The 21899-nt window shown below is 48.5% G+C and overlaps 1 protein-coding gene across 1 annotated transcript; it reads left to right on the top strand.

Moving 5' to 3' along the window:
- Positions 1–413: 413 nt before the first annotated feature.
- Positions 414–18887, top strand: WNT2 (Wnt family member 2). Its single transcript, XM_075059087.1, has 5 exons — positions 414–612; positions 2029–2252; positions 5191–5468; positions 8384–8648; positions 17399–18887. The coding sequence occupies exons 1-5, from the start codon at positions 533–535 to the stop codon at positions 17626–17628; spliced, it is 1077 nt and encodes a 358-aa protein (XP_074915188.1). The 5' UTR covers positions 414–532; the 3' UTR covers positions 17629–18887.
- The last annotated feature ends 3012 nt before the right edge of the window (positions 18888–21899 follow it).

Below are 21899 nucleotides of genomic sequence, written 5' to 3'. Positions count from 1 at the left end.
CGGGCCGTCTGCTCGTTGTAGGGTTATTGGAAAGCAACTGGCTCCTCGGGATTCCTCGCCTAATCGGAGGTGTTACCTCCTCCTCTTCCCCCAGTGTCTCTTGACATCATTTCATCCATCAGAGTTTGAGAGGAGGAAGAAAAAAAAAAAAAAAGGCAAACCACACACACCAACCAAAGCAGAACCCACCCAGTCTGCGAGCAGCCCACGCCAGCCCCTCAGTTTTGCTGTGACTGCAGGGAAGAGCTGGATCAGGGCAAAGATGAAGGATGGGAGCGGGGCTGAGCTCCTTGCCCTGAAGGATTTGGTGCGAGGCGAACCGGGAGGAGTCCGGAGCGATGCACCCACCGGCACCCCCCGTGCCCCGGGAGGGGGTCAGTGAACCCTGCGGCCGCGCGTGGGGATGCGGAGGCGCTTGACCCGCGGCAGGAGGGAGCCCTCAAGGTGCGTTCGCTCCTGCCGGTCCTTGTCGCTCCATGGGATTTCTTCTGCCCCCCGCGACTGACCTGATGTGGACCGCAGCGTTTCTAACATGAACTTTCTCTCTGGGATCTGGTGGTCTCTTCCCCTGGTCTTGGTCTGGGCGACCCCACCGGTCACCTCCTCATGGTGGTAAGCTGTGCAATTCCAGGAATTTTTATTTGCTCTTGGGGAAGGTGGGGTCGGATTAATTGGAAATTAGGGGGGGGGGGGGGAAGCCTCTCCCTCTCAGGCTCGTACAAGCGGAGCTCGCTGCTGCCAGCTGCTGCGGTCCAGAAAGCCCGGCCTTAAAGCTAAGCGGGATTAGACGGTCTCGGCATCTCCTTCCACACCCCGTCCCCGCTCCCCGGCCTCCTCCTTGGCCTAAACGCAGAGCAGCTGCGAGGGCTGAGCGGGGCTTTCGGCAGAGCCCAAGGGTACGGGGGGGGGGGCAGCTCCCGGCCCTGGCAGCGCTGCCCCGGCGCAGCGGAGCCGGCGGGGGGAGCGGGAGGAGGAGGAGGAGGAGGAGGAGGAGGAGGAGGAGGCAGGCTTGCAGGGAACACACCCGAGGTGCGCGGGTGAAGCGCTGCTGCTGGCAGCCAGCCCCCCCCCCCTCCCCGCGCCTCTGGGAATTGGCTCCAGCAGGGGTATTTTGTTATTAATAATTTACATTTTTTTTGTTACCCTCCCTCCTCCTTCAAAGTTTCTTCCTCGCTGCACTGGAAACTGCAAGTGCAAAGGGTGGGAAGCCCCCCGCGGGCAGCGGGGGACCCGGCTCCGGCTGATATTTGAGCTCAAGGCGGGGGGGCCGGGGAACGGGCTGCGATGGAAACACGAACCTGCCCCCTCGAACGGGTGGGGGGACCCCAGCCGAGCCCAGGCTGAGAAGTCTTGGCGGGGAAGAGGAGTTAAACCGCTTCTTACAAACCTGGGGAACACATTTAACCTTGACACGGGCTGACGCGGGATCAAAGCCTGATTTATCAGGCTGAGCATATTTCGGTGAAAAATGCTATCTGTGTCCGTAGCCGTATAAACGTTATTTATGGCGATGGCTTTCTGTCGTGCCGTCTTTTAGCTGCCACTTAAATATATATTCCTCTGGAAGTCACGGCTTTAACGACTTTCTGGTCGTATAAAGTAATGAAAATCCAAGGAAAGGACACTTTCTTCTGTTTGATCCCTTCAAAAGACACCTATAGTAGTTTGGGGTTTATAAAAGGTACCTTTCGAAACATTTCAGGACTAATAGAGACCATCTGGACGCAGATGATGATGTAATTTAATTTTTGTCAAGGCTGGTTGTTTTTGTTTGGGGTTTTTTAAAGTCCTGCAAGGAGCTGTAATAGCGGGGTTTGGGGTTCTCCTAAACGCTTCACGTTGTTAAAAAACAACACAGCGCCGGAGACCGATTTTGAAGGATTTCCATCAAAAAAAAAAAAAAAAAAAAGCAGCTGCAGCTCTGGATCTGCCGGGGGGCGGGGGGGGGGGAAGCTGAGGACCCCCCCGTTCCCCCCGGGGGGTAACCGCAGCCTCCCCGCCTCTGCCCTTGCCCCTTCCCTCCCGCAGGTACATGGGGGCCGTGGGCTCGTCGCGGGTGATGTGCGACAACGTGCCGGGGCTGGTGAGCCGGCAGCGGCAGCTCTGCCGGCGTTACCCCGAGGCGATGCTCTCCATCGGCCGCGGCGTGGCCGCCTGGACGGCCGAGTGCCAGCACCAGTTCCGCCGGCACCGCTGGGACTGCAACGCCCTGGAGCGGGGGCAGCGCCTCCTCGGCCGCGTCCTGCTGCGCAGTGAGTCCCGCGTGGCGTGGGGGGGGTGTGTGTGGGCGCCTTCCACGCGAGGCTGAGGGTGACAAGGGGGTTTTGGGGGTCCCCGTAAGGCGGGAAAGGGGGTTTTAGGGATGGGGTGCCCGTCGGTGACACGGGAACGAGGGCAAGCGGCGACCCTCCTCCCGTTGCCCTTGGTCCTAGCAGCCGGGAAGCTTCGCTTCCCATTTCGGGAGGGAGGGAAGGGGAAATGCAAAGTTACCCCGGGGTCTCGCAGTCGGCAGGGCAGTGCATATGGTGAGGAGAAGTGCCACTCTGCTTCAAAACCTGTATCGGAGCAGAAAGGCAAGGGCCAGCTTTTGAAAGGGGACCCCGGCGCATTAGGGCCAGGCCCTGCGGTTCCCAGTTTCTCAGCTTTTTGGTGCATCGTGGACCCCAAACCCACAAGTTACGGGCTACAGAGAAACCGAGGGGCCAGAATGCAGCAGCTGGGCAAAGGGCTTTCCAGCACAGCCCGCCCTGTCCAGGGACACCGGTGCTTTGGGGGGGCTGAAAGGGGCACCCCGCGTCCAAACAGCAGCCCAGCACGTTGGGGTGGCAGACGACGACCCCTTGGCAGGCTGGTTCCCGCTGGAGCGTTTCGTGGGGGATGCTGTGCTGCCCTCCAGGCCCTCAGCCCTCTGCGGGGGGATGCGACAAATCGGTCCCTCAGGTCAGGCTCCGGGGGAGCGAGAAGCGGGGACACATCTGGTAGGGGGGAGCCAGGCTTGTGCAGACCCCGAGCAGCTGAGGACCGCAATGTGCTTCCCACCCTGGGCGGAGGACGGTTAAGCAGGGTGTTGTTGCCGTCTAAATGTTGGACGAAGGCATCTAGTGAGTCTTTGGGCAGCTTATACAGTCCTTTCGGCTCAAAGAAACGGCTGACATCTGTTACCCTGCCAGGATGCCCTTATCCAAGTGATAAACGTGCTGAGATTCTCCTGAACCGCGGCTCTTTTCACCCAACACCACACCTGGGCACGCAACCGGTGGGGCTGACCCTGCTTGGGCGCTTGTGTCCCTGGGATGTGCCGGGTACCGTCCGAGACAGCCCCCCCCGGGCTGTGAGCAGCCGGGCACCTGCAAGGAGAGGAGGAGGAGGAAAGTACCCCGGGGCCATTGCCCCAGCCAGCGGTGGGGATGGGGAGGAGGACAGGAGATACTGGGCCCGCTGACCCGAGCAGTGGGATTTCATCCACAGAGCATCGTTGTGCCAGGCTCCGCGGCTGGTAAGCTCTCGGTTCCTGTAAGCGGCTTCACGTTCCCTCAGGAATTCTTTGTGAGTAACCAGTAACGTCACCCATCAGCTGAAGTTTTCGATGAGGTTTGTCTGACATTCAGGAAAACAAGTCTGGCAGAACATGGCCTAATTCTGATGAGGCTATTTCATAAAAAAAAAGTAAAAATGCAGTTTTTCCAAAAGGGAAGTTTTCGCTGTTGGCTCATGGGAGAGAATTAAGGCGTCGGGCTTCTGAGCTCTATGCTGAGCCTGATCAGGCAGTGATTGCGATGGGAAATGTAGCTTGGTATTGCTCTAATTTGAAATGAAATGTTTTTGATTAGTTTAATAAACTCAAATGAAATATTTATCTTCCAACGACATCAAGCGTTTCTTTTTAATTAACGCTATAAAAAGTTTTGATGTTTCTGAATATGTTTTCTCAGAAATAAGTCTTCAAAAGAGCATGATTTCTAACAAGCCGTGATATCTCCTGCCTGATTTTGAAGGCAGCGTAGGGAAGGCAAGTTTTGCCCAGTCCTTTTGCAAGCTCTTAGTTGCCATTTGCCAAAGGCTTGCACAGCACATGGAAGCCTGGGGCCCATTCCTATTTGAAACATCTAGATGCTACTGGGATAGAAATACTAAATAAGAAGTTATATGGCATAATGCTGCCCTTACAATAAAATCACAGATAACGTTCCTTCTTTGGGGTCCTACTTTACTGCGCTAGCGTTGCTTAAGGCTTACAAATCCTCCGAACGGGTCTCTCTCACTGCTAGTGGTCTTAGATACTGCACAAAAGTCTACTTCTCACTCTTTCAGTGCTAACAAACTTTTAAAGTATGAAAATATCCCATTCCCATAAATAGACCTGTGCCAATATAAGGTAGCTCTGTATTGTAAATTACTACATCTTAAAATAAACTTAAGCAATTACTACGTTGATATATGTACCCGATAGCCTAAGAGTAGGCATAGTCTAGAAATGCAGATAATCTTTGGTATAATAAAGTGTCTTCATTAAGAGAAGGGAAAACTGCCCGCGCAGCTGGCGTGGAGGAGTCACAGCTGCCCAGCCAAATCCTGCCTCAAGCATGACGCAAGCAGTGCCATTGATTCAATGGAACTTGTTTGTGTGAATCATGGTTACCGGGCTTGGTTCTAGGCAGAAAACCTAAATTTAATTTGTTTTCAGAAAATAACACCCAAGATTTCTCCCTACTGCCTTTTAAGCAGGAAAGTTTATTCCAAGTGCTTCGAAGAGGAAAAGCTAGTTTCTAAAGTTATTTGCAGTATTTTGCAACCTACATGCTGTTCCAGTGTCCCTATTTAATAATTTCTTAAACTTATCTCTGAGATAGCACTTCATATATTTTTCTAAATCGATGAAACATGATGGAAATACCAGCTGTCCTAGTCACGTATCTGTACAAAACAACTGATCCGTGAAAGTATATTAATCAATATCAGAAGCAAACATTTAATGTTTCCAACTCTAACACTATATTGATGAGCTTTTACCAGGGAGGGGTCCAAGTTTAAGCCATGACTAATTCTGGCTCCAGGGAATGTGTATTTGTGTGATTTCAGCCCAGTTTTATCTTTTGCTCAGCAAAAAAGTCCAGGCTAACTGGCTCGAGTTAGGATAGCCACTCAAACTACCTACCCCAACGATTTTTAAAGCGCCTTTTTTTGTTTCAGGTAGTCGGGAATCTGCTTTCGTACATGCCATCTCCTCCGCCGGAGTTGTTTTTGCCATCACCAGGGCATGTAGCCAAGGGGAGCTGAAATCCTGCTCCTGCGATCCCAAGAAGAAAGGCTCTGCCAAGGACAGCAAAGGCCATTTTGACTGGGGTGGCTGCAGCGATAACATCGACTACGGCATTAAATTTGCCAGAGCCTTTGTGGATGCCAAGGAACGGAAAGGAAAAGATGCAAGGGCACTGATGAACCTTCACAACAACAGAGCTGGAAGGAAGGTGGGTGTCCATCCCCCCGAGGCCTGGAGATGCTCTCAGCGAGCTCTCACGGGCCTGGGGCAGGGAATGGTTGGCCCTTGCTGACTGGTCTCAGCAGTTAGGAAGAAGTGTGGGACGAGCGGGAGACCGAGGTGCTCTTTCTGTCTCCCTTGGAGGGTCGGTGTGGCAGAGATCTCCAAACAGACTGGGTGCAACTGCTTAACAGTGCTCCCGTCTGCGCCAGTTCAGCGGTTCCTTGGGGGGGATGTTAAGCAGAAGTCCAAGACGTTGCAGGATCAGTTTGGATGGAGGTTTAGTTCTGAGCCTCATATACGGAGGAGTTTTACTTTTGGGTAGTAGAGGATAGAAATGCCTAGGGGAGGCTGAAGACCGCGCTGAAGAACAGGCTTGACTATTAAAGAGTAAACTCAAAATAGCATTGGAGAAAAAAACCATCCTGTCCATTCCCGTATGTATATGGTAAACCTAAACACAAAATGAGCAGATATAAAATACAATTACTTCACTTTTTAAGAAAATAAATCCAAAATACATGTCCCTCCAAAAGGCGTTGGCCCTGGGGTACGACCTGCTCTAAACAGACCCCTTTTCTAAACATTGTGTGAAAATACCATTCCTGAATTTCAACAAAAAGAGTCTTTTTTATTGTAGGTGAGTAGAAGGAGTACTTGCTGGACATATTGCCCACTGCCAGTGCAAGGGCTGAGGAACACAGGCACGGACATTTTGTAGTGGTAGCTATAAGTAGTAAGAATAGTGCATGAAACTGGAATATGCTGTTTCATTATTCAAAATTTATTTAAAACTTGCTGCATCCATGACACCTGAAATAAGACAGCAAAATTTTTTATTGTGCTAGACCAAGCACTTCTAAAATGATTCGTAGATGCTTCTTGTCTTTGGTTTTCCTTTACGTGTGTTCAGTAGGAAGCAAACTGTTCATACTCTGATCTTTTTGTATTAAAATGTTCCCTTTATAAACTGTAAAATTGCTCTATACTAACTAGCCCTTATTAGAAGAAAAGATCCAATTTTAATGAATTGTACTGCAAGTGGATGATTTTTCTGATAAATTTTTCACCTTCAACATCTTTCCTTCACCTGTTTATTACCAGCAGGTATAATTAATATGTAATATAGACAGATGAGGCTATTCAGATCAGTGATATGCATATGCAGCACTATGGCTGTATTTATGTTACTGTGCAAAAGAGACTGCAGTCTACAACACAAGCAAAGACTCTATTGGGGTGAATTAGCTCCATGCTGGGAAGTACTTTCTGTAACAGATGAGCGTCTTAGTAAGTTTAAAAAAATACATATGCCAAATAATAAGACAGTATCGGCAAGCAGGTAGGTTTTTTAGAAAAAGATCAAGAGGCTTGAAGAAATATATTTGATTAAAAATAATCAGCACATTTTCATATGGTCTAGGACCTGCTTTATAGAAAGGGATGCTGCTTTGCATCCACAGTGCAATAGTGTAGGTTTAACTTTGTTAGGGGTCTTGCTACCTCAGCCCATCCACAAGCCTGGCATTCGGATCTGGGTAAGACCAGCTGTGCCCTCGGCTTTTTCTCACCCCCCCAAAGGAGTGTGGATAGGTTTCTTTTAAAACTAGACTATTCAGATTTTACTAATTCAAAACCACATAGAATAAATATTTACAATATTCCCATATGAATCATACAAAATAATATGCTGTGTATCAGTATAGGAACAGCACTGACAAAAAAAAATCCTGCATTCCTAGGTACTTCTTCCACTATTCCAGCAAGTTGTTTTAAACGTATGAGTAGTTAAAATGAGTTTCACTCAGATAATTAAAACCCAGCATCTGCTTAAATCCCGGTTTTGTGATAGTACCATTGGCAATGAAGTGGGGCTGTGGGAATGTCAGTGACTTCTTTGAAGTAGTCATATCATTTACAAGTTGGAAAGAAAATTAAAAGTACTTTGGTTTTATAACATATTCTCGCTTTATTACTAAGTGCTTGGCTGAAAAATGCTGCCCCACTGTGCATCAGTCTCACTTCTAATCATGGCACTTTCCTCTCTCCTACCTTCCTCCCATGATGCTGTTCCTCTTGTACAAACTCTAAAATCTTCGTATTTCATGAACCCTTAAGGCATAATATTTATAGATCAAATATCCATATCTTCAGAATTAGGAATGAATTATTTATTGTATACGAACCCATCTGTTGTTCTCCGTCATACGGATAGCTTAAATGTCGGAGATGAAGCTAAAATGGCTTTAATGCTATCCAGACATTAAATTAATGATGAAGGTGATCTCTCCAGTGCAAGCTAATGAAGATCTTATTCTAAAATGTTTGTTAAAAGGTTTATAAGCATTTTAAAAATACCGTATTTTAAAATTTTGCATAGATCTGATGCCTAGCCCAGGTAAGACGCTTTGCACAGCCTCTGTAAAATCATTTAAATACGAAATGCCTATGAATTTCCGGGCAATATTTGAAACGCTATTCCGGGCAAAGGGCGACTTCACGAAGGCGAGCTAGAGAGGGCTCAGCACGGCGATGCTGGAGCTGGAACGATGGGGAAAGGGGGTGCCTTCGCCTGCCGAGGGGCTGAGTGATTCTGCCCATTTCCCAACTGGTTTCCTCCCGTCCAGTCCGTGCCCTGGCCCTCTGGACCATCTCGCCCCTGGGGATGACTGGCAGGAGCAGGGAAGGTAAGCCCACCAGCCGGAGGATTGTCTGCGCGGTTGAGTCGAGCAACCAGAGCAGCCCAACCACGTGGGGATGACCTGATGTTACCAGTGGGTGTCACCACAGACCGTGATTTGCAGACCCACCGCACGCCTGGCAGCACCGGTGAACGGAAAAGGGCTGGGAAGCGTAAATTACAGTTTGTTTTACCTGTGTATATTTTACTGCGTTTCTAAACAGGCCGTGAAGCGGTTTTTGAAACAGGAGTGCAAATGTCACGGTGTGAGTGGATCATGCACTCTAAGGACCTGTTGGCTGGCCATGGCAGACTTTAGGAAAACAGGAGATTATCTGTGGAAGAAGTACAATGGAGCGATTCAGGTGGTCATGAATCAAGATGGCACGGGTTTCACTGTGGCTAATAAGAGATTTAAGAAGCCAACTAAGAATGACCTGGTATACTTTGAAAGCTCTCCAGACTACTGTATCAGGGACAGGGATGTAGGTAAGCCTCTGTCATTACACGTGAATGGTTTTATTTCAGACATTTGTACTTTGAAGCTCAAAAGTTATCATTATTATTGAGTGTGTGTGTGTATATATATATATAATTCCATGCATGCAACTAGCAGGAAGCAGGCAGGAAGATGTTTGGGAAGGACAGCTCTGTACAAGAACAATAGCTCCTCGACGTCCCTAGATGTACGACGGCCAGTTTTTCTAATATAATTCAGCAGATTCTTCCAGATGCTATGGATCCCTGGAGACACTGCAAGGCAAAAGCTGCTTTTAGGGCAAGTTTGAGTTATGCTCTGGAGGCAGGTCCACACCGTACACAGCCACATACACCCTCGTATCACACGGCTCACTCCAAAGCTGCCGGGTGCACCTACAGCAGCCTCAAGTCCCGTGATGTCCCCACGATACCACCTCCTGTCGCGTTGCTTCTCTTCCATATTGTTATGCTACTGGTGCGGACTCCCGAGAGACCAGCGTCCTCCTTTATCTGCCCATTTCCCGCAGCTCACCGTGGCCCGTGGCCCCCCTAGTTGTAGACGCACCTCTCCCCATCGGTGGTGCAGGAGGTACAGCAGCTTGGTCCAAACCACGAGCATGCTGTCGGTAACGTGGGGCAAGGCAGCTGGAGGGCACGCAGGTGGATGAAGGAATCGGGGTCGGTGGGGCACGGCACGCCGCATCGCGCGACACAGCTGTTTATTCCTCTTTACGAGACAGGGTTGGCTCCACCCGTGATAACCATCACATTTTCTGAAGAGTTGTGCCAGCCCCAGTGGGAAGAGGTAAAGTTTCAGGGCTGCTATTAACACTGGATTTTTCTGCTTTCAGAGATTCCAATAGAGAATAACAGTGTTAGAGGATTCAAGGCATTGCCAAGCACCAGGAATCCTGCTATAACGGTTCTTGACCCGTGTATAGTATTTCCTGCTGTGGCAATTAAAAACTAGCAACTAGAAAACCAGAAATGTGGAAAAGAGAGCCAGACTGAGTAATGTATGAAAGATGTTGTGGAACTAATTAATAGGTTGTATAACGTACCACATTGCACCCGGTATGACATATCCGTAAGTATCTGGATAGCGATGCAGCTCAACTCTTTTTGGCACTGCTGCGTATTTACAATCCAAGTTTACTTGGAATAAGCATTGCAAAACAACTGTACTTAAATAAGAACAATATGTGAAATCCTGGTCATGTACTATTGACTTCGGTGAACCCAGAATTTCATCCAGTATGCTTATATTGTACAGTGTTTCTGGTTAGTTGAGTAGTCAAGGTAATTTTAAATGTTATTTATGGATTTTGCAGGTGATGCTTATTACCTGCACAAGCACATGTTGTTCCTTGCACAGTGACCAATACTGTAAAGTCTAATACTTTAATCCAAGTGACTAAATGGGCACATTGTAGCATTGCGCAGAGACTAACTTTGCAGACTAGGATTTATTCAAAACTTTATTTCTTGAAGTTGCCTTGTTCATTGTAAAACCCGTGATTTCTTTCCCCCAAAAAGGAGAGCCCGTACTCGATCCACTTCTATGTCAAAAAGCTGTTTAATAATCTCTTTGTACTAAGACTAATCTCATCTGTCAGTCTTGTTATCGTGGAGAAGAGTGGGCATTTTTCACCGTGGTGTATTACGCGTGCTTGCCTGATGCTGTCAAGCCTGTGCAGAGATGGCAGAGTCTGACATGTGCTTTGGCTCAGCTCAAGATAAGGCTGCGGATGAGGCGGTGTTCCTTTGCTGCCCAGAATTCAGAGAATGTGGCTGTTTGGAAGAGCACATTTTTGGCAAGCTGCAGTAAACCTTTAACGGGCTGTGGGATGCCCTGCTGCTTGCGTGGACCAAAGAAAGAATCATACAAACAAAAACTGATCTGGCTTTGAGAGAGGTAATTTCAGCAGCTGAGAAGCAATTTTTCTTTATTACCTTTGGTTTGCCCTGTTGAGCGCTCCAGAGTGTCAGCTCTGTTAAATGACTGGAAATGAAATGAGATTATGGAAGTCTGAGTTTGGAAATAGCTGGGGAGCATCTCAGCGTCAGCTAAATCTAATAGCACAGCGCATTAGTACGTCCTTGAATACAGTTCTGCCTTTCATTCTCTGGGGAATTCAAGCAATTTAGTGCTTCAGGAAAAAAAAAAAAAAAGCATATCTGGTGATTGGTTAGCATTGGGACTGAATGAAGGATTCGCAGAGCAAATCTTACGAAGCATCATGACTTGACTAGGAGACGGCTTCACAAACTGTAAACCGACCAAGACAGTGTCCTCTGTGGCTCGGGTCTGCTAACGCACGTGAACCAGTAAATTAAAGGTGCTCAGGGGTTGTAGCAGCAGCAGCCTATCCAAAAACCCACATACCTCGTCTTCTGCCATCGGAGCTTGTAACTCTGGGTCTTCTCCCTGGTGGTGAGCACCCACCGGAGGGTGCTGGGTTGGAACACGCTCCACTGCGTCTGGCAGTCTGTCTGGGGGAGACAGTGGGACATACATACATGGATCACCCCCGCTACATGAAAAATGTGGCGTTAGTTAGTATTTTTTTTTTTCCCTAGAAGGAAAAGGGGAGTCATTGCTTTCGGGAGACATGTGATATGTAGAAATCACTAATAACAACTCAGTAGCAAGAAAACGTAATAATGTGACCACCTCTTGTCTAGATTTCATGACTTTGAGAAAAGGACCAAAGGAAGATTTTTTCAGCCATGTTCAGAATTCACTTAATTCTGCTCACATGGGTGCTGAAATAATTTTTACTCACAATTTTTTACTCATAATTTGATAGAAACAAAAATAGGACATCCCAGAGGGCTTTTGAAAATCTCGGCATGAACTTGCAAATTTTGCCACACTTTGCACGGTCTTCCCTTATATTAGCATACATTTCCAGCTCCCAAAACCAACACAAGCCTACCCAGGACTACACAGGGAGAGACCTGTTAGAAATGAAGAAGCTGTGAAGGGAACTAAAGTGAGGAGTACACAAGTGGCACTCTGTCACGTGTACTGTCTTACCCTGAGTGCGTAACTTCACCTCTGAAATGCTCTAAAAAAAACCCTTCTTGCTTGTCTGCTTATAAGCTTCTGTTAGGAAGGATTAAATGTTTGAGCAGCTGTAGCGCGGGCATCGCCAGCGTGCTGGCTGAGTCTCCGTTACAGGCTGTTGTTCATAGATACTATTAAAACTGTGTAATGTCTTACTGCAAAAAACCGCCCCATTTTACGACAGGTTTATTAAAAATTAGTTGGTACAGAGCAACCAAAAAACGTAGGCAGTGTTTGAGTGAAGCCTCTTCCTGCAGGGAGACCCCCACCAAAGTGTGTAGAGCAAGCTGAGCTCAGCTACGCGTGTTGAGGTGGCACCTACGGAGCGGAGAGGTTGGGTCCCCAAGGTGGAGGCGATGGGTGAGCGGCCGGATGGCGTTGGCGAGCGCGTGTTGACAGTTTGCGACTGTTCTGGTAGCAACCAGGCTTCAGCTGCGTGAAGGCGGTGGTGGAGCAGAGGCAGGTTGCGTCTACGTGCAGACGGTCTCAGGCTGCTGCCGCAGTCCCTCAGGACCTGCTGCAAACCCCTGTGCCGTGTGCTTCAAGTCATCCGTAGGTTTCTCCCGACGCTCACGTGGTCGCGGTTTGGGCGCCGTCAAAGCCAGCGTCGCGGCCTCTGGGTTGCGTGCCTGGGTTGCGGTGGCCATCTCTGTGTCCCCACCAGGCAGACGGGGTGCTGCGGCTGTGCCTGAGGACCCTCCGCACCTGGTGTCCCGGTGGAAAGCGCTCCGGAGATGCACGTGCAGTGCTACGGGCAGCCCCACGGAGCCGTGCGTTGGGTGGCAAACCACACGCCCAGGGTGATCTGCTTCGGGTCCTTCACGGGATGATTTTCGTGTTAATTTATTTCCCTTGCTGCCCCACGTAAGCTGTTTGCTGCATTTTTTGAGATGAATGAGGCCAAGCCCAGAGTGAAAGAAAAATGTGAACCTAAAGTATGGTCTGCAAAGTATTGGTGTCGGGCAAGATGTGTTAGTACTTGAGGTATGTAGCCCGTGGAGGGAAACCGATCTTGATCTATGTCAAAAGCTGCTCACTGAGGTTAGCCGCATAGAGTCAGTCCCTGTGTGACTTCTTGGCCCGTATCTCCCAATTTACGCATTGCAAACATGTTGGGTGCAGTCCCAGCCCCGTGCAAGCCGACGGTGAAGCTTGCGATGACTTCCATCAGGGCAGCTCTCTTCCAAGCACGCTCCGGCAGGGGAGCAGCGCGATCGCCCCAAGAGCCTCTGGGAGCTGAGAGCTGTCATTAGACAGCTATCAGTGGCTGTGGAGATTAGAACGAGACACGTGTTTACTCTAAACTGAAGCCGGATAAGCTGTTTTTATTAGCACCTTGCTGTGTCTTTGTGGCTGGCCTGGGAAATCCCAGCCCCGCCAGACAAGGCTGCCTGTTCTCTCCAGCCCTGCTCTACTGGGGTGTTGTACATAGGTGCCACGTGAATCTTTCTTGATTTAAAAAGTAGCTTCAGAGCTTCTTTTCTGTGAATATTTCCTTCTTTCTTTTTCTTTCCCCAAACACTTGTGTGGAAACTAGTTTATTGTTGTTGGGAATTTCACTGCTTTTTTTCTTTTTTTTTTAGGTGGAAGTCAAATCATGAACTTTATTGCTTGATGCCTGAATTTTAATCAATAGAAACATAGAAGGGCAAATCTCATGTTATAAAGGAATAAATACATTTTAGTGCTTTAGAAATGGGAAAAAATATTTTTCGACTTACTTACCTACCATATGTTTGCTTAAGAAAACAACTGTGCAAACCAAGAAGAAAGGGTTTGATGTATGGGCCGTAAAGTTGGCAGTATTAAAAGCCGTGGATGTTTTGGCAGGTATAATGTTGTGTGTCGGCATGGCAATTCCAACACTTGAAATAAAAACAAAGAGGTTGCAGGAAAACTTTTTACAAGTTAGAACATACTCCTGCCTCTTAAGCGATGAGGAGGTGCATCACAGGTAGCAGGCAAAGATCAGAAAACTCTGCCTTATTTTGTTTAGTGTCTTCTGCTGTCTTCATCACCTGGGTACCTGAGTGCCTGCCAAGGAGAGCAGTAACTTGCCTGGCTGCTCGCTCCCAGTTATTGCTCGTCGTCTTTCTCACAAGAGAAGCTGAAGATGCTGTTAGAACTTTTAAAAAGTGTTGGTTTTGCTCAGAAACTAAGCCTTTATATGAGCCTGTTTTCTCTTTTGTCGCATTCTATGGATAATTTAGTCTCCTCTCTTAGCGGCACAGTAAATGTTGATGTTGTATTGCGGGCAGTGTCAGATGATACTGGCTTCTGACTATCTCTTAGCAGCTGAAATAATTTTGGATTTGAAGTCGGTGGCAAAGCTCCTGTTCAAACCAGCGGGCATATCCCACTCAGGTTCTCCTTCGCTGCTGTGCGATTTCCCCAAACATCTGGAAATGAGAACTTTGGAGTTGGAAACTAACCTGTGCCTCGGCTGGGGCAGCTCCTGCCAGGCGTGGGGGGACGTGGGGTCTTCCTTCCCCCCCAGCAGCCGAGCGGCAGGGCCCTGAGCGGATTTGCTTTTCCTCCACTGGAGGAACGACGCCTGGCCGGCCGCCGCGCGACGGTGGCACAGCGAAGGCTATCGTGGGTCTGGCTCGGTTCGCACGAACTGCACGCTGAGAGCAAAACGCGAAGCGTTTTGAAACCTAACCCGAATCGCGGTTGTCGGAGGTTATTGTCGTAGGCGTGCTGCGCTACACAGCCCAGGCTCACCGGGCGAGGGAGGTGAGGGAGAGCCTGTGCGGGGAGGCCAGCGGGAATTCGCACCAAATTCCTGATGCAGAACGTTAACCGCGTGAGTCGCAAGCTTGGCCCCTGTACCTTTTTTCTGTCTGAGCAGAGAGGGCAGGACAAGCCCCTGTAAAAGTGGTTATTCAGTGGTATTTTGCACAGTCTGGGATGCGACGGATGTCGCTGTGGGCTGACACAAGCGCCAGCACTTGTGGTCGGATGTCCCCGCTGCTTGCACGGTGCCATGGATGGAGCAGACCGCGGTGGCCAGGGAGCAGGGTTTGGTTTGTTTTCTGCCACAGGCTTCCTACGGAACCACAGGCGGATCGCGTAGCTCTGCATCCTCCTGCCCCCTCAGCCCTGCCTAGACTGGGGGCACTGGGGGCCAATGGAACTCTCTCTTCCCCCAGTGTGGAGCGATTCCTGAAAAAAGGATCTGGGAAAGGCCTTTGGCATCACTGCTTTGCGTGTCATGCAGGTTGCCCCGGTACAGCTGGCCCTGCGGGGAGAGCTGCGTGGCCAAGGGCTTGCTAGGGGTGCTGTGCACCCGTGTGGGTCATTGCTGGTGGTACCTCTCCTCCTCCTCCTCCTCCTCCTCCTCCTCCTTCTCCTCCCCGGGACCCCCTGCACGGGATCCAGGTGCCGGCACTGGCTGCGGGGACAGGAGACTGGGAATCACTGCCGGTTCCCTGGTGCAGGGCACGCCTGATGCAACGTCTCTGGTTTTTACGTCAACGTGAGGTGCTCCCCCTGTTAGCAGCGACTCACTTTAAAGTGCTGCTCCGCCGCCTCCCCAGGGATGCTACGCGGAGCGCTGGTCCACGGGCAGCAGCGTGAGCAGGCTCGGACCCCGAGGCGACCCAGGATTTACGAGGCTGCAGGCGCAGGAGCCCGTCTCTGGCTCTGTTCAGCGTGTCTTCTCCTCCCTTTGCCTCTTCCCCCTTGTGTGGCTCGGCAGGTCTCCGCTTGGCCGACCCGGCAGCACCGTGGAGCTCAGGACCCCTGAGCCGGGACCAGCGTCTCCGCCGTGGGCAGCAGCCGGGGCGGCTGTGGGCTCCCGCTGAGCCCGGGGGGCCGGCGGCCACGCAGCACCCTCCTTCTGCTCTGCCTGCAGCAGACCGGCGCCAGCGACTTGCTATTGAAGCTTTGCGGGTGTCTATTTCTACCCAGTGAATATTTAAATATTTAAGTAATTACAGGAATATAGGCTATGGGAGAGGAGGCTGAGATGCCTTCCAGGGACTGAAACACTCCTCCGGGGCAGCAGTCGAAGCCTGTCCTGACTTTGATGCGAAAAGAGCAAAATTTCCCCCCACGTAGCGAAGAAAGAGGCTAAATCATGTGTCAGTCACATGAAAAACTGCAGTCTGAGAGGGTGACTTTACTCAAGTCCCTGAGACCACTCGCTGCCTCAGTAGCTGGGCCCAGGCTCAAAAAGACACAAAGTCTCCCTCGTGCTGGGGACAGTGGGGGACAGAGGAACAACAAATTCTTGTATGTATGTCGTGAATTGCTTCAATACAGCGGCGGTATATACAACCATGAGTACGCCATAGGGGGGAAAAAAAGAAAATTAGAATTTATGCAGCTTAGAGTTTTAATAATTACATATTAATTACAGCTTAAGTTTTGGTTAATAATAAACCAATTACGATTGGTTTGCTATCCTAGCTCATGCCAATTTGAATTAACGTCTGCATGTATTTTTTTTCTTTAAGAAGGTGAATTGTTAATGTTTGATGTACACCTGTGAATACACTTTGTAAAATGTTTCCAGTTAATTTAATGTCCACAGTCAATATTTAGGGAATCCCATTTTGGCCAAGAACAGAAGAATGGAGCTATAATTGGGTCTAGGGAAAATGTCAGAACAATGTTCATCTCATGGGTATACCTGAAATTGATTTATAATAGCAATACATAAGAAATTAGGTGAAGCAATGAGTATTCATGAAGTTTTCAGACTGGTGGTAATAATCTGTCAACAGCTGCGGTATAGATCCTGAAGTGTAGCCTAAGATAAGTTTGTGTTAGATGAGCAGCAGCTCCTATGATGTGGTACAGGAGCAGTTCAGGCTAAGGCATGCCTTAAAGAGTCATTTTTGTGCCATGTGGAGTTGGGCAGAGTCATTTCAGCCACTCCAGAGAGGTTTTAAGAACACGAAAAGGCGCGATATGCTTCCCTACCCTCTTTCCGTCCACAGCAGGCTATAATTTAGTTTCTTCTAATCTCTGTCCAGCAAGAGGAGGAGAACCCTTGGTGCTTACCCCACAGAGATGAGAAGTGCACAGAGCAGCCACCCTTCAGCCGCCTCCTGAACTGGTGGACACGGGAGCCGTGGGTGGGCGCAGCAGCGATGCCAAGTGGTTGGGGTGCTCCTGCGCTCGCTTCTGCAAAGACTGTAACCACCGGCAGCATGGTTGCTCTGCCTATTGTGTCCCTTGCGGCCACCAAATTTAGCGGTCTCCTCTTTCCCAGCCCTCCCCTGCCCACCCAGAGCTCCCCTGCTAAGCCCTTGGGGTCCTGAGCACCTTGGGGGTCCTCCTCCTGGGCGCCCCATTTCACGCAGCCCTGGGGGAGTGGGCGCAGAGGGCAGGAGGGGGCTGCACGGCTGCCTCGGGGGGGTATCGGCTCGCTGGAGAGGTAAAAGGTGCTACGGAGAGATGAAGCAAAGCATGATGATACCAACAGAATCAGGCAGAGCCTTGAAGTATTAGGTCCATTTTACTCCTTCTCATCTCCAGACCTGATTTCTAGGAGGAACGGGAGAATTTGAGAGCAATTTTACCTTATTATAGGCATTTCTCTGGCTTGATATTGAATCCTGGGTGATGTGATGTTGAAGGATCAAATACATTGCAAATTATGTCTCCTATCCCTATTTTCATATGCTTTCTGTCCTTCCTTAAAATCCCCCTCCTGACCTTTACTGCGTTTCCTTCGCAGGGTCCCTTGGGACAGCTGGTCGGGTTTGTAACCAGACCTCCCGTGGCATGGACAGCTGTGAAGTGATGTGCTGCGGGAGAGGCTACGACACCTCCCGCGTCAGCAGAATGACAAAATGCGAGTGCAAATTCCACTGGTGTTGTGCTGTGCGCTGCCAGGACTGCCTAGAAGTGGTAGATATTCACACCTGCAAAGCGCCGAAGAGCGCTGGCTGGATCACCCGGACATGATGCACAGGCTACTGATGCTTGAGGACCACAGCCTTTGCCCTTCCCGGTCCGTGCAGGGAATGCGCCCGAGGTCTTACTCTACTTTTACGCCACTTTTGCCTTTGTCTTTCATTGCACAGAAGCTACTGAATAATTAATACAAACTCTGCGGCATTTACTTCCCATTTCTGCATGACAGCGTTGCTGCAGAGTTGTCTGTGCATAAACTGATGCAGCTCTGGATGGACGTACTTCTGCCGGGACTCTTCCAACCAACTCGTAACTCTCCTCCGGACTCCTTGAGGCAATTAATTCCTGCCATCAGGAACACAGCAAGACGCAAAGATGGGGCATTTCGTACAAGGCCACCACCACCGACTGCATGGGCTGAGCTTGCTCAAGCATCTTCCAAAGGATCTTGTGCTGGTCGCAGTCGTGCCCTGGATACTGAAGTGCTTGGGAGTCTGAGCACTGGCTGGTGATTCCTCCATGAGAGAAAATTTGGGGCCAGGCTGGGTGAAAGGCTTTATCAGAGGGGTGTTTGTCCATCGCTGTTGGACTGGAGTGTGCGGTGAGGTGGCCACTGGAGGCCACCCTGGCCACCGTTAGCATGCCGCAGCTTCCCGTGGGGCAGAATTGGCCCACGGCGAAAAGCAAAGGGAACTGCAGGAGATGTATTCAACCACAACATTTTCATAAGCTATTGAAGAGCCAAAGCAAATGTCTTAGTTATGTATTTGTGAAAACTTGCCTTAAAAGCTTTTAAAAGGTCATTAATATTAACTGCTGAGTTTTTCTGTGATCTGAAGGATCGAAGAGATTCGTTTCTCAGCCTAGTGAGAGATGGGTGTAGGACACTCAACTACCTAAGGATAAAGTTTCCTATTTTTCACTTACTGAATAAGCAGAAAAACATTTGCAGAAAGCTGATGGAGAAGGAAGTACCTTGTCTCAGTAAAGATCGGGTTTCTAAAGAATCTATATCAACTTCTATGTTCTTTTAAATTTAATAAATCTATTAAATGTATTCAGAATGATACTTTCCATTCAGATGGGGACTTCCAAAAAAGATTTTCTCTGAATACTTTCTGCAAAAACTTACACCTATGATTAAGGGTCCGTTGGCCTTTGATGGATGCAGCTGCAAGTTGTGCCAGGCCCATATGCCAGGCTGGGATCAGCCCCAAAAAACAAAGTGCTGGAAAGATGTGCAGGCTCACGAGGCCCAGAAATCGCAGCCTCACAGGAGAGGAGCTGGGTCAGAGAGGGACCAGCCGCCTCTCCTCGGAGCAGAGACCAGCCAATGCGCCAAGATGAGAGATGGGTCCTGTGCCGGTAAGTCTAATAAGGCTCTGGAAAAGCACCCATGAAGTGCAGAGACAGGCAAGGTAATGAAAAAATAACATAGGAAAAGGAGGTTAAATGAGTGACAGGACATACTGTAGAGGCAGGTAAAATTTCTGTATGAAAATGCAAAAGACTGCAGGAACCCGAGCGGGTACAAACAGTGCATGAAAAAGTAATGTACAAGTTGCATTCTGTGGCAATTGAGTGAGTAGTCCGTTATGTTGTTTGTTTTTTTTAAAAAGACTATTTAAAAAGAACAGGGGTTTACATTCAATGGTCTTGAGGGCAGTCATTTACATCTGAAAGGCTTTGGAAAAAGTTTGTATCATTAAAATGGGCAAGTCATTTCCAGAAGTCACAGCTGGCATTAAAAGATCAGGAGGATCCAGAAAGGTATTTATTTGGACAATGAGATAATGTTTCAGTTACTGTATATGGCATTAAGGTAATTTTCACGGCTAGATGTAAGAATAATCACGCTTCTGGGTGTAAACCAACTGCTGGTGGGACTAGCCCTGTCAGCATGTTAGGGTACAGTGAGCACCTTGGACACACACGCACATGCAGCGTGTATATATGTATACACGTTCAGTTCAGTGGTTATACTGTTGGCCTCATTACTGCTGGCAATCCTGGCTCTGGGCTGGATAAGGAAAATTCCATACCTGATTGTATTTAAAGGTGAGCTCCAAGGAGAATTTTTATCAGGATTTCATTGTGAAAATAAATCTGCATTTTGTTCACAGCCTGAGCAATATCACTTTTTAAGCCTTAAAGAACTTAAAAGCAGTATAATATTTTTTAATTTTTTTGAGCCAGGTTTTTTTAAAGATTCAGGGACCCTATGAGAAGTCTACAAATTCCCCATGTAATAAAGTTGAAAATATTTCAGTGTTCTGGAAAAAAGGAAGTCTCATTCTTCTACGGGAATTTTTTCTAGGCAGTTGAATAAAAGGTAATGAAATCAGATTACTTCTTAACTAACTCCATCATTTGGTTAATATACCAGAAAACAAACCTACCTGAATTCTGCAGTCCCAGGTAAAGTGTTTTGGGGTCACTGTATTAAAGGTGGAACTTTTATTCCACGACCTGGTCCTCCTCCACCAAGGTACATCTTCTTGCTCCAGACTTCCCCCCGGTCTCGGGGGCCTGTGGTTCCTGAAGGCTGGTCTTACCAGTAAGACCAGGAAGATGATGGCATTGAGCACCCCGGCCTTTTCAGCGTCCTTTGTCACCAGATCCCCTGCCCCGTTCGGCAGCAAGCCCACCAAAGGTGTGCACAGCAGACTGAATTTTATATTTCACGCAAGTGCCATATTAATAAGCTGCAATGCAATGCCTCCACCAAACTCCCTTCACCAGAGGAAAACCAGAATATTTTGCAGCACAACAAATGTGTAACTGCTGAGCTGGCCAATTATTTTATTACTTTTTTTTTTTTCTGTATTTGTGATTTATTTTTTTTTAAAAGAGCTCAAGGTAGGCTTCTTACAGCTGTAAGCATTTCTGCTGCCTCTTCCATGAAGAAAGCACTCCTGGGAGCTTTTGCTATTTCTTAGTGGGAAAAGATGCTCAGAGATGTAAATATTGCTAGGAAAGGCACCTCCTCGACCTTCAGCTAATCAAACAAAAAAAAGGGAAAAGAAAAAAAAGAGAAGAAACAGAAATTGGGCAAGGCAAATGAAATAATCCTATATTTTGTTCTATGGAATAAACTTACTCATGTATTTAGTCATGAAGAGGAAACAGCTGTCCCTAGGTAGACACTTCAGTGTCAGAATAATATTAGCTGAGGCAAAAGGTTGTAGGATTATTTTTTTTAAATATGCAGTCCAATTTTCTTGAGGGAGTTCCCTTTAATTTGCTGCATGAAATCAGAATCTAGCAGAGCTCTGAAACGCTGTCAGCCTGCCAAGCTTTTTGGGATTGCTCCCTCCCCACTATTTTCTTTTTTAACAAACTTTACCCTAAAAAGCATATTGAGCTGTTTTAGAAGAAATCTCACAAAAAAAGTGTAATTTTCTTTTACTACATGGAAAATGGGGAATGACTTTTAGGAATGGTGGTGTATGTTTGGGCACATGGGTGTTGTAGCTCAAGAGATTGTTGTGTTGCTTCTTTTTTTCCTGCAAAACTAGCCAAACCCAATTTGCGCATCTCACCCTGACCACCCATCCCTCTGTAACCTTCTCTGCAGACATGGATGAGAAATAAAATACCGCATTTCTGGTACTGTGCTACACAGCTGCTGAAAGGCATCCAGCCTGGGTGCCCAAATCACACCTGCATTCGGCAAGCAGCCGGCAGTCCCTGCCTGCAGGCTTCGTGCCCAGCCTCTCGCGGGACTAGGCGTATGGTGGGCAAAGGGAAAACGAACATTTTACTGAGGATTACTGAAGATCTGGGGCTGGGGAGGGTGCTTTTACTAGTTAAAAATAGCTCTTAATCCAGCGTGGCAGCACAAAGCGTACCAACGCTTGCTCGTCTCCACGGGTTTTGCCTCGCACTCTTAGGAAGGGCTGCAGCCTCCTCGTGCAGGCGACGGCCACCTCCGAGGGCAGAGGCGGTTTTGTGGTCACACACGAGAGCCTGCAGGTTTCTCCTGCCACTTCAAACGACACGAACGAACTTGTATTACTATCTGAAAGACAGCAGCAGTTCATGGGCTGTAACCACGAATGTGTTTTGGCTTTTTTTTTGTATAACATCTCATTTGCCTGATTAAATGGATGCGACTTCATAATGTAAGATCTTCTCTTGCGTGAAAGAAGCAAACGTGTACGAATCAATATATTGACTGCTCCTCCTTCGCTGGTCCAGGGCTGCCTCTCTGCTCCCTCGGCATTGGGAACCGGGCAGGAGCCCTGCACGAAGGCAGGTGGGACACGGGGCCGGGGGCTACCTGGCACCCCGTGCCTTAACAAGAGCCGCTGAGGCTTTCC

Source organism: Buteo buteo, chromosome 28 (assembly GCF_964188355.1).
Source record: "Buteo buteo chromosome 28, bButBut1.hap1.1, whole genome shotgun sequence".
NCBI classification, from domain to species: Eukaryota; Metazoa; Chordata; class Aves; order Accipitriformes; family Accipitridae; genus Buteo; species Buteo buteo.
Note: the sequence above shows the minus strand (reverse complement) of the source record. Positions and strands in the feature narration are given on the sequence as shown.